At 30.5% G+C, this 12,630-nt stretch overlaps 1 protein-coding gene across 1 annotated transcript; it reads left to right on the top strand.

Moving 5' to 3' along the window:
• Positions 1 to 6: 6 nt before the first annotated feature.
• On the top strand, positions 7 to 9,636 carry LOC115890417 (retinitis pigmentosa 1-like 1 protein). Its single transcript, XM_030910646.1, has 8 exons — positions 7 to 54; positions 233 to 340; positions 1,363 to 1,541; positions 2,966 to 3,215; positions 3,359 to 3,558; positions 3,613 to 3,724; positions 8,503 to 8,696; positions 8,862 to 9,636. Exons 3-8 carry the CDS (start codon positions 1,419 to 1,421, stop codon positions 9,612 to 9,614), a joined length of 1,632 nt encoding a protein of 543 aa, XP_030766506.1. The 5' UTR covers positions 7 to 54; positions 233 to 340; positions 1,363 to 1,418; the 3' UTR covers positions 9,615 to 9,636.
• Positions 9,637 to 12,630: the final 2,994 nt, after the last annotated feature.

The following is a 12,630-nucleotide window of genomic DNA, read 5'->3' as shown; positions in this document are numbered from 1 at the left end:
CAACTGCCACTACTGCTCTGAGTAACATTGGTGGTAGTTTAGCAACCAATTTAGGTAAGTTCTTTACAAACTTCATTTTTTAAATGTATTATAGGATTATATTCATTGATATATGACTATCTGATATTTTAAGTGACCATACTTTGAAGAGTAATCTAAAATGTCAACATTTACATGTATGCCTGCTATATTGCCCCTTTTTTAATTTAATTTTTTTTTTAATTTATTTCAGGTTTAGTAGATATTGTAGTATTAGACGATAATCAGCCATATATTTTGCAACAGCCTCAAGGACAGCCTGGTAATGAATTCATACTACCAGAACTTGGGGCAAATGATGGTAAGACTGCTTCTCGTGAAATAATTACCGTATGATCGAAAAAAACGGCGTCCAATTGGCTGGAAAATGACGATCGATGATATTTCCCATATAAATTTACATATAAAATGACAGCGATCTTCATTTCATAGCCATCGCTGACGCCGTTTTTTCTCGATCATCAAATGGCCTCAGTGTTGGATTGGAATTAAAAATCGCTTCATTTTATAAAGGTATACGGGAAATGTCAGCGATCTCCATTCCTAAGCCAACTTGACACCGTTTATTTTCAATCACACGTTGCTATTTTCAAGTACTAATTAATAGATAATGTCAAATGTAATTTAAACATCAATATAAATGTCAGATGTATGATATTTTATTTACTGTTCATTTGAACTACTTCTTTGTTGAACGTTTCTTGTAGATTTTTTTATATCAATCTAAAATTAAAAACAGGAGAGTTGAAAAAGTTTTCAGTTGTGTAAAATGCATGTCTTTGTCATATATACGAATGCGTGTCATATAACTTTTACCCATTAATTTTATTGGATTTATGGATGGAACCTTTAAATGAAAAGATTAAGGAAGGATGTTATTTACATATTCACACATGGAGAAATGGAATATACATCATGAGACAGTTCTGTTTAACCTTTTAATTGACGCATTTGAATTTGATTTGAAATTATGCGGATATATGGTATTTCTGAAATTATTTTATGTTATATATTATTTATTCTACATCTGGATTTCAAAGGTAGTAAATCTAGAAGTATGTTCTTCTTAGAAGCTTCTCTAACCAACTTCTAGTTGTTCAATAAATAATAAATAACATAAAACAAGCTCAGTAAAGACAGACAAATCTGCAAAATTTCAAATCAAATTCAACGCCATACAGAACTATCAGGGATCCCTACCCTAGGGCCCCACCTCCGTCTGCCATGCATGAATACATGGATAGCATTAAATTCCTTTAATCTTTTTATTCAAAGATGAAAATGCAATAGTAGGGTCGCGGTACATTTGAACTATTTCTATAGGTATATTACAAGCGGCAGCTGCGGGGTCAGATATCAATTCAACGGACGAGCTTGTCATGGTTTTAACGGATCACGATTATCAGGACGAGCAGAACAATGGACAGGGAGACAATTCGAACATAGTCGTCCTTTACAGTCATCCCGTGGAGGGCCAACAAGGACAATTTATAACATCTCAGGTACCTAAAAAATACATAATGAAAATATTTTTTTTGTTAACAACATATTTATAGTTTTATTATGTGAGACGTTAATATATTACATAATTATGTGTTTGCTGTCTTACAAATAATGAAATCAAACTAAGCCTTTTTAATCAATTAAATTAATTATATTAATTAAAGATAACCTAACATAAAACTATTAAGTAATACTTGTAGATAAAAAATAATATAACTAAAATTTCTATAGCTTCTATATACAGACCGGACCACTATAGTAGTAACATAGGCAGAACCGGACGAATTAGCGTATATAGGTAGATATGTGATAAGAATGTTTCAGAATTTGTATTTAATTGCCAAAACGAATACATAGATTCTCGCGACAGTTCTCGTGTAAAATTTATTTTTTAAGTAAAATAATGGATGTTTACGAAGTTCGTGAGCAAATTCAAATTGTAAAATGGTATTTCCAAAATAGGTCTTATCGGGATATACAAACAATTTTTCCACAAATTTTTGTAGACAGGCCAATTCCATCTTTACCTACTATATCAAGAGTTATTAATAATTTTGAAACACATGGGTGCGTGTTCCCACAAAAACACAAAAAGCCTGATGTGTTGATTATTGAAGAACAGGAGTTAAAGCAAAAAAAATAAAGTGTTCATTTGTGCTACCGCGGATCGAAATCCCACGTTTTCAAGTAATCAAATTGCTGAGGTGGTTGCTATGCCCACAATGCCCGTATTGTTCAAGAATATGTGAACAATACTTTTCCCAACCGTTTAATTAGTGGACATGGAACTATTTTGTGCCCGCTAGATCACCAGATCTTTTACTCCCAATGATTTATTTTTGAGGGGTTATAGAAAATCCAAAGTGTATGGTCATAATAGGGCTAATAATCTGGATGAGCTTCAAGTAAAAATACGAGAGGCTTTCCAAACCTCTAACTATTAGCCCTAATATGTTAGCCAGTGTCAGAGGGGATTTTACGACCGCCTAGGCTTCTGTCTAGCACAAGAAGATGGTCTTTTTGAACACTCGTTATCATTTTTTTTATTTAGAGTATTATTTTAGTTTTTTTGGGGGTTTAGAGAATTTATTTATTTTTAGTTTTGGCTTGTAAACACATTCAAATAATAAATATTTAAGTATTTTTATTTTAAATGTTACCTTAAGTGAAGGTAAACACTTAAAAATGAAAATCAATACTCGGCACTCCTCGCGTCGTATTCCTAGTCTGTCACGACCGACCCGTCCAAGCACAAAAGCAACTGCGTACTGCCTTACCAGCCGACTAGCCGGCAGTGAATCCCGAGTACGAACGCAAATCGGGTAAACGTAAATTCGTCCGGCAACTTGCTATGTTACTAGTAGCCTGGTCGTCTCTGTATATGCTACAGTCTTAAGTTATCTAAGAATATGAAATTTCGTAGGGTAACTTACTAGTAAATTCGCAAGGAATGCTGGAAATCCGAAATGGGGCGGCTATAACTACGACAGCCGGACAACTTTTAGTGAATACCACTGATAATACCATAACTACCCAAGCCTCACCATCTCCCATAGAATCGATAGAATTGATAAGGAAGGAAATCGAATCTGGTGACGGCACCGGAAATGGTGATAATAGTGCAGAGAACACGCATGTCGAAGAGGGACAACAACATGAAGTTGTTCACACAGGTAAGGGGTTATTTTCTAGTTCATACCAATCTACTATCAGTCAAACAATACTTAAATATTCTGACATAGACAAGATTTCAATATTATTTCAATGCTTTCCTCAATCGGACTATACATAATTCTTTATATTCGTATTTCGATAGAACCGGAATCTGTTGAACACAGTGAAGAAGCAGAAAGAGAAGAGGAACCAACGACTCAAGCTGAAACTAACGGAGTAAATAGTTCGCTGGATACCACCGATTCTTTACAGGAAGAACCTATGGAGGTTGAGGAAATTGGTCCACCTCAAATTCAAACTAATGCGCCTGAGGAGATTCCAGAAATTAATCAAAAAGAAGAAGTATGTAAAATGAAAGGCTATAAACGAAAAATTATGTGTTTTGTTTAATTTTAGGTTTTAAAGGAAGAAAAAAGGTATCCGTCATCGTTCGAAGGTGAACACGCTCCAGAAAGGAATCTAGCCGATATTTTAGATATTCCACCGTTAGAAGCAACGGACGATGAGGGTAAGTGAAAAAAATGCTTAACGTTTTGAAAGTTTATCTCTTTCCGTCGTCGGAAGCGAAAAAATACAAGGAATAAAGAAAAAACTATTTAAATGCAACTATTAGAGAACACTTTAGTTTTTTTTAAACAGATACGTCTACAAAAACCGTTGACGTTCTGTTAAAAGAACATTATAATATAAAGTTAAACTTCAAAATTAACAATTACTACCTGATAACAATTACTTAATAAGGTAAAACCAAAAAGCCTCAAACTTTCTGTATAGTCTATAAAATGAATTACTTTGAATTTTGACCGTTATTTTTTACCAACATGGCAAATATAAAATCCCTCTGTCAAAAAAGTTACTGATATTCTTTAAATTGAGTGCCTGAACGAATCAGATAGGTAACTCTTTTTACTTTCGTGAAATAGAAAAGGAAAATTATAAAACAAGTGACAGTTCTTCCTCTTCTTGCAAAAATCAACACGAAATAATTGTCAAAAGTAAAATGTCATCAGCTTTTGACATTTCTAAATATCAGACCAATGCCGTCTCTAATAGAACAGCCTTGGAGCGAGATTTATGTCGTCACGCTAGTTAGATACTACGGATTAATAAATGTGTTGTAGAATACATGGAAAACATAATTATTCCTCGTATTTTTGGTTTGTATTTTATAAATAATAATAATAATACCTATATGTAATAATTTACATATAAAATTACAGCGATCTTTATTTCATAGCCATCGCTGACGCCGTTTTTCTGTGATATTGTATTATCTGCAAATATAATTTTTCGAACATTGATACTTGCAAAATATACATATAAATTTTGTGAATGCAAATAATAATACATCACTATTAGTAGATATTGAATGTTTGTCACGCGTTTTGGCCTTAGCTCGGCTCTTTTAAATTAAAAAAAAAAAGAAAAAAAAATTTAGAAAAGAAGTAAAAAAAATACGAAGAAGAAAAAAATATTATTAAGTTAGCGATTAAGAAAAATAAATATTTATGGAATTTGCAGGGGTCTAGTCGCGAACAAATTTATGCCCTAGCTCAGAAAATTCGGAGAGTAGGGGCGGGTTAAGAGCGCCACTGACTTTAGACGGAAAAAAAAAAGTCAGAAATCCCCCAAGGTGTATTTAGGGCCTTACAAGTTCCACAAATACATAAATAAAAAAAAAGTAAATAAACAAAACAAAAAAGTCAAGATCTTAGAGAATTATGTAGACATAGGGCCAAAGGAAATATAAAAAAATAATGCAAACTGATTAGTTTCAGTACCCTCTATTGAAATATAAAAGGAAAATATAGGAAACAGTAAATAGAAAATACCAAATAGCAAATAGTAAAATTAAATAAATCAATAAAAAAATTGTTCACCAAGAAAAATATATCTTCACAATACGCAAGTAGCAAAATTACGTGAAATACCTAGGTACACCTTCGTGATCACGTAAGATTTACAAAAATAAAATATATATGTATATATCAGCGCAACTAAATTCAGCTAATATATCAAATTAATCAACAAATTAATAAATCAAATAAATAATACTAAACCAATTCACTAATAATAATAATTAATAATATAATTATTAAATAAATAAATCAAAATAATCAACTAATAATTATGAATTCATCAGTTCAAGAAATTTAGATATCGATAAAAAAAAATGAATAGATTTAAATTTTAAATAGAGACAAAAAGAAACTGTGTCAGCTGTATTAAATTTACAAAAAAAATTAAAGGAAAAAAAAAATGAAATATTATTTTATCAACAGAATTAAGTATGTGAAAATTTATTCTAATTAAATTATAATGTAAAAAAAATTATCTACGTTCAGTATTCGTGCGCACCAATGAAATTCAAATCGTATGATAGGGAAAAAAATAAAAATTGAATTGTACGATACCAAATAGTTGAAAATCTTCTAAATCAAATCAATCTTGGGCAGACACCGTCGGCTGTCAACTGTCAACCGTCGACTGTCAACTCCAGAAAAGTAAAATGGATACAGCAAAAAAAAACTGCTCCAACAAAAAAACTGGCTCAGAGAGAAGTCCTCAACACAGAAGAAAAACTTCTTCGGCCCAGACAAAAAAAACTTCTTCGGTCCAGACAAAAAAACTCTTCGGCTCCGAAAAAAAAACTCTTCGGCTCCGACAAAAAAAACCCTGCTAACTCAGGGTTTTCTACGAATCCTCAGGGGATTAATATTATTTCTTCCCCTGGATGGAATGGGGTGCTCAATAAAAAAAAAGGCGGGCTGCTTGGTTGACCCACGTCAGCTTTTTGAGGTGAAAATCCCGTCACCGGTAAAACCGTAAGCAATCGTCCAAAAACAAAAAGGTAAGATAGGATGCTGCAGTAATTTTTTGAGGCACACTCCGAAAATCCCCACAAGGGTAAAAATCAAAAACTTGACAAAAATGACCGAGAGGCCTCTGTACCTCACACTAGCTGAACATAAAGTGACCAAACCAAGGTAGTTCCAAGAAAAACGAAAACCTTTTTTGCAACAAAGAAATAGCCAGATAAAAAACACGAGCCCTTGATAAAATATGGATTGCCAACCATGAGCTGAATAAAGACATGAAGAAAAAGTTATATATAAAAAAGGAAAATAAAGTTAATATCAATAAATTTATATAATTAATAGAATAAATAAAGTTAACGAGATTAATGAAAGTTATATAGAAATTTGCTTATCAAAACATTCAAAATTAATAAATAACAACAATCTAGAGATATTGCGCATGACTCACTTGCCGGATCGATACGATATTTTTAAGACAATTATGCTTAGAAAATTCTACCTAAAATTAAAATAGAGCAACATAAATTTAATGAGTTTAACTATGTGACAATAGGCTCAATAATTACTGTTGATTAAATAACATACAAAAAATATATAATCAATTTATTAAAGTATATTTTGGGTTGCCTAATAGTTAATGTTAATAAAAATATAAATAAATATTTGACAGTTCAATTCAAAAAATTTCTAACCTACGTATTTAGTATATAAACAGAATTAACGGCGGAAATAATTATTTTATCTATTTCGGCTAAAATAAATATTAAATTGTATTAAATCAAACTAGTTTTGTGCTGCAAAAAAAATGTTATTAAGTGTGAAATATGTTTAGTTAAAAATAAGGATGGAATAATTACTTTTGTTAATATGTAAGTACGATTTATTTATTCTTGGTTTACTGAATTGAACTGATCGATATTTCAGACTAATAATAATATCAATTAGCGTTAAATTATTAAAGAAAAGAAATAAAATAGTTTAGTGAAATTTTGGCACGTTACATGTTTTTTGTTAAATTTGATCGCTTTTCAAACCCCAAAATTTAAAATATATTTTACATTTTACCCATTATCTTATGTACCTATTCATGATTTGTATATTGTAAAACATTTGCTGCATTTGTATGGTTCATAGTTAATTTGCCAAAGTATTTATTACTACTTACTTATTACTACTTACTACTTATTACTATTACTCTTACTATAAATAGGTATATATATATATTGTATTTATTAACTGTATATTATGTATATTTCATGTAGACTATATCATTTTTAAAATACAAACCAAAAATACGAGGAAGAATTGTGATTTCCATGTTTTCTACAACATATTTATTAATCCGTAGTATCTAACTAGCGTGACGTCGCAAATCTCGCTCCGAGGCTGTTCTATTACAGACGGCATTGCGTCAGCATGGCCGCAAGTTGCTAACCTAATAAAGTTAACATTAGAAAAGCCCGCGGGAACTGTCAAATTCAAAGTTATTCGTTTCACAGACTATATGATTATGTATAATTTGTTTTTAATTTTTACGTATGTTACGTTTAATAATGTTATGTTCTTTAAAATCAGAAGCGATTGCCATACATTACTAACGTCTACAGATGCATGAGCAATACATTTATTTTTATTAGATTGTATTAAAAAAGCCTCTTTTATTTTTCTTTTAGAGGCTATCGCTTCTTTCATTATAATTTTGGCATCGTTAAAATCTTTTCTGTGCCCTGTGTATCATGAATGCTGACAAATCTTAGATTTGTGAAAGTCGCCCTTTCATAAATAATCTTTATGTTCTTTGATTCGACCATTTAAGGGTCTAGATGTTTCACCAATATAAAATTTATCGCATTCACATTTTTTTTTAAATATCTAAATATTTTATTAAAAATGTTTCTATAGAGATGTGCAAAAAAATCACTACCTATAGTCTGTCCAGCGTATGGAAGGTAGCGATAAAGAGAATCATCGTTTATGTGACTTTGTTATAAATAACGTGAAGTAAGTCAAAAAAGGGAAGCAACGCGTCAGAAATGGCATATTTATCTATCTCTTTTTAATTATTTCCTTTTCTAAAAATTTTTGGCGCTTCTTTCAAATGTAGACCTTTTGCTACAGCAGCGCCATCTTAATTGTTTCCTCGTTAGATAATAATACTCCTTACCTCTACCCACCATAGTTCTACGATAGAGAATCCGTAACACAAACCATCCACAAATGACACACAGTTGTGTCTGTCATTTGTGGATGTCATCTGTCGAAATCTTTCCTGACTCGTTGAACAGACTATACCTGTAATAAAAGTAGCAATTCACGGCTTTTAACAATTTAAAAATAAATTTAATGCTTGATGTACTCTTTCTTTTGTTCTTTTTATTCAATTTTATGCAATATTCTCAACATATACTTTCTTTTTTTATTTCCAAACAATTTTTAAACATTTCCTATGCTATTCTCGTTGCTTTAGGCCACGACATACCCCCAGTTCAAGCTCAAAACAACACAGTTGAGTTAAACGAAGCCACCGATCTTAATGATTCCGGAGACGGTTTGATTCTTAACGATACGTCCAGTTATGAATCAATGGAAGTCGATGGTATAACAACGAACATAGAGGCCGAACCGATTCAGCAAAATAGTCAAGTTGTCGAAATCACCAAGGTATTACTCGTTTTTTATAGTTTACAGAAATAAAGTTATTTTTTTGTTAATAATCTCACAATTACTAAAATTTACCAAAAATAAATCAATTGAAAAGTGTAAAAATATGATGATTTAATACGAGGTTTTGAGACATAATTTATATATAACTGAATTCTTTTATAGGATGAAGTATATACTCAGTCCTGTTCAGAAACTGATAATAGCGCATCACTAGAACAGCACTCTTCCGAAGAATATGCTTCGCTAGATCGAGCATCATTAGAGCACCACGCATCGTCAGAGCAACTGTCACTAGAAAACCACGCTTCATTAGAACAAGCATCGATAGAACAGCCACATGCGTCGTTAGAACAGCACCAATCAGAAGAACACCCATCCTTAGAAGGACTTTCTATAGAGTCGCAACCCGACAAATCTCTAGAAGAGTCAAATGTACAAACAGACAGCTTTATAAGCCAGGAGGAAAATCAAAACGCATCCAATGAGCTACTATCAAATGTTGAGCATCAGTTTGCCAGTGAAATCTGTTCAGAAATACAGGAAACCAAAGAGAATGAAAATTGCCAGATGGAGAATGAAAATAACGAAAACGTCGAGGCCGAACAGTTTCAGGAAAACGCAACCTTGGAACAGATTCAACACAACGCAGCATCAGAACAGATTCATGAAAATGTCGACCTGGAACAGATTCACGAAAACGTAGACCTGGAACAGATTCATGAAAATGCCGATCCGGAACAGGTTCACGAAAATATAGACACGGAACAGATTCATGAAAATATTGACACAGAACAGACTAATGAAAGTTTAGATACAGAACAGATTCATGAAAATCTAGAATCTGAACAGATTCAGCAAAATATGGAACAGGAACATATTCAGCAAAACGACAATAGTATTCAGTCGCATTTTTGAGGATTTCACTGACGTTGTCTCAGCAGAGTTCCAGTCAGAAAGTGCTGAGGAATCTGAATAAGGAGATATTGGACGATTGGGACGATACGGACAGTCAGCAAAGTCAGAGGAGTCGAGAGTGTGTGCTACAGGACGAGCAGACGAGTATAGATCAAGATTCAAACCATGTTGTGAATGGTAAGTGATATCAATAATTTTCTAGTATTTTTTTAACACAATTGTTCTTATAGTTTAGTTAATATTTTTTCCGATTTCAGTTTACTAATATAGTTCCCATACAGGGTGTTTCACAAATAAGGGCAAGTATTTTAATAGGTGGTAGATCTCGATAAAAGAAACATATTTTCTCTTTATGGTTTAGTTTTAAGTTTTGGAGTCATTTATTTTACTTTGAAAATTTCCAAAAATATGATTTTTTGCTCAAATTTTGAGAACCACTGGATCTTTTCTGGATTTTTTTTCTTGTAAATTTAATCTACCACCTATGTTGCCATATTATCAAGAGATTATGTTTTTTTACTAAAAAATAAAAAAAATTGCAAAAATTTTTTCAAAAAATTCCGTATTTTCAAAAACAAATTTTCGAAAAGCCCTCATAAGCGTGTTTCTGGGGTTGAACTATATTACCAGTTAAAATAAACTTGCACTTATTTCTGGGACACCTTGTATAATATTTTCTCTCGTTTACATGGTGTTGATTATAGATTGTATAGGAGGGGGTATGAGTTAATTACCGCGACCTTATAGACATTCTTGAGATCAAGCACGTGAAAAACTATTTTTTATGCGTAAAAAACTATTTTACAGGCAAAAAAACTATTTTTTCCGGGCAAAAACTATTTTTTACAGGAAAAAACTATTTTTTACAGGAAGAAACTATTTTTTACAGGAAAAAACTATTTTTTACGCGTAAAAAACTACTTGTTACACGTAAAAATCTATTTTTTACACATAAAAAACTATCTTTTACACGTAAAAAACTATTTGTTACACGCAAAAGAAACTATTTTTGACAGACAAAAAACTATTTTTTACGCGTAAAGCTATTTGTTCAACGTAAAAAAACAATTTTTTACATGCAAAAAAACTATTTAGGCGTAAAACTGAACTATTTTTTACGCGTTAAAAAAACTATTTTCGTAAAAAATATTTTTTTCACAAAAAAGTATTTGTTACAGGTAAAAACTATTTGTTATACGTCAAAAATGATTTTTTGCACGCAAGAAAAACTATTTTTTTACGCGCAAAAAACTAATTTTTACGCGTAAAAAGCTATTTTTTATGTGTAAAAGACTATTTTACGTAAAATATATTTTTTACACCAAAACTATTTGTTACACGTAAAAACTTTTTTTATGCGTAAAGACTATTTGTTACACGTAAAAAACGATTTTTTACACGCAAAAAAACATTTTTTTACACATAAAAAGCTATTTTTTTCACGTAAAAAACTATTTTTAAATGTAAAAAGCGATTTTTTACGCACAAAAAAAATGTTTTTACAGGCGAAAAACTATTTTTTACGCGTAAAAGCTATTTGTTACAAGTAAAAAAACAATTTTTGACACGCAAAAAGAACTATTTTTTATGCGTAAAAAGCTATTTGTTATACGTAAAAAAAAAGATATTTACATGCCAAAAAACTATTTTTTACAGACAAAAAACTATTTTTACAGACAAAAAACTATTTTTTACGCGTAAAAAACTATTTCTTACACGTAAAAAATTATTTCTTATATGTAAAACACTATTTTTCACGTAAAAAACTATTTTTTTCACAAAAAACTATTTGTTGCAGGTAAAAAACTATTTGTTATACGTCAAAAATGATTTTTTGCACGCAAGAAAAACTATTTTTTTACGCACAAAAAACTAATATTTACGCGTAAAATATATTTTTTGCACCAAAACTATTTGTTACACGTAAAAAACAATTTTTTATGCGTAAAAACTATTTGTTACACGTAAAAAACGATTTTTTACACGCAAAAAAAACAATTTTTTACACATAAAAAGCTATTTTTTACACGTAAAAATCTATTTTTAAATGTAAAAAGCGATTTTTTACGCACAAAAAAAATATTTTTACAGGCGAAAAACTATTTTTTACGCGTAAAAGCTATTTGTTATACGTAAAAAAAAAGATATTTACATGCCAAAAAACTATTTTTTACAGACAAAAAACTATTTTTTACGCGTAAAAACTATTTGTTACACGTAAGAAATTATATGTTAAACACTATTTTTCACGTAAAAAAACTATTTTTTTCACAAGAAACTATTTGTTACAGGTAAAAAACTATTTGTTATACTTAAAAAACTATTTTTTACACGCAAAAAAAAACAATTTTTTACACATAAAAAGCTATTTTTTACACGTAAAAATCTATTTTTAAATGTAAAAAGCGATTTTTTAAGCACAAAAAAAAATATTTTTACAGAAAAACTATTTTTTACGCGTAAAATCTATTTGTTACAAGTAAAAAAACAGTTTTTGACACGCAAAAAGAACTATTTTTTATGCGTAAAAAGCTATTTGCTATACGTAAAAAAATATTTTTACATGCCAAAAAACTATTTTTTACGCGTAAAAAACTATTTGTTACACGTAAAAAATTATTTCTTATATGTAAAACACTATTTTTCACGTAAAAAAACTATTTTACGCGCAAAAAATATTTCCGTAGCTATAGGGTGTCAATTTTTTTCAACTTTGAATGTTTTGCTAGATGATGTTTCTCTGAGGGAATGGATTGTGGTTTTCGTGGAGGTTTTCCACTTTTTGATATTCTAGTTTTATTCAGAATTAACATAGGATAGTATAGAAAAAGAAAAACAATTATCTGTTTTATAGAAGCCGTCGAGAATGTCAACAAACTTATGGACGACTGGGACGAAGAAGACGAAGAACAGAGTAAAGACTAAAATCATTTTTTATATAAATTTCGTGTGACTTTATGTTATGGTAGGATATTTTAAATTATAAAAAATCAAATTTAGTTCCTTTTTAAACCTA

Source organism: Sitophilus oryzae, unplaced genomic scaffold (genome assembly GCF_002938485.1).
Source record: "Sitophilus oryzae breed Bouriz unplaced genomic scaffold, Soryzae_2.0 scaffold_864_pilon_pilon, whole genome shotgun sequence".
Lineage (NCBI taxonomy): Eukaryota > Metazoa > Arthropoda > Insecta > Coleoptera > Curculionidae > Sitophilus > Sitophilus oryzae.
This window is presented reverse-complemented; position numbering and strand designations above follow the sequence as displayed.

Bases quoted from the DNA above. Each gene is read 5' to 3' on its own strand.
- LOC115890417 (XM_030910646.1), top strand. From the start codon at position 1,419: ATGGTTTTAACGGATCACGATTATCAGGACGAGCAGAACAATGGACAG. The intron at 3,216-3,358 runs GTAAGGGGTTAT...GTATTTCGATAG, and splicing joins ACATGAAGTTGTTCACACAG to AACCGGAATCTGTTGAACAC. The intron at 3,725-8,502 runs GTAAGTGAAAAA...TCGTTGCTTTAG, and splicing joins AGAAGCAACGGACGATGAGG to GCCACGACATACCCCCAGTT.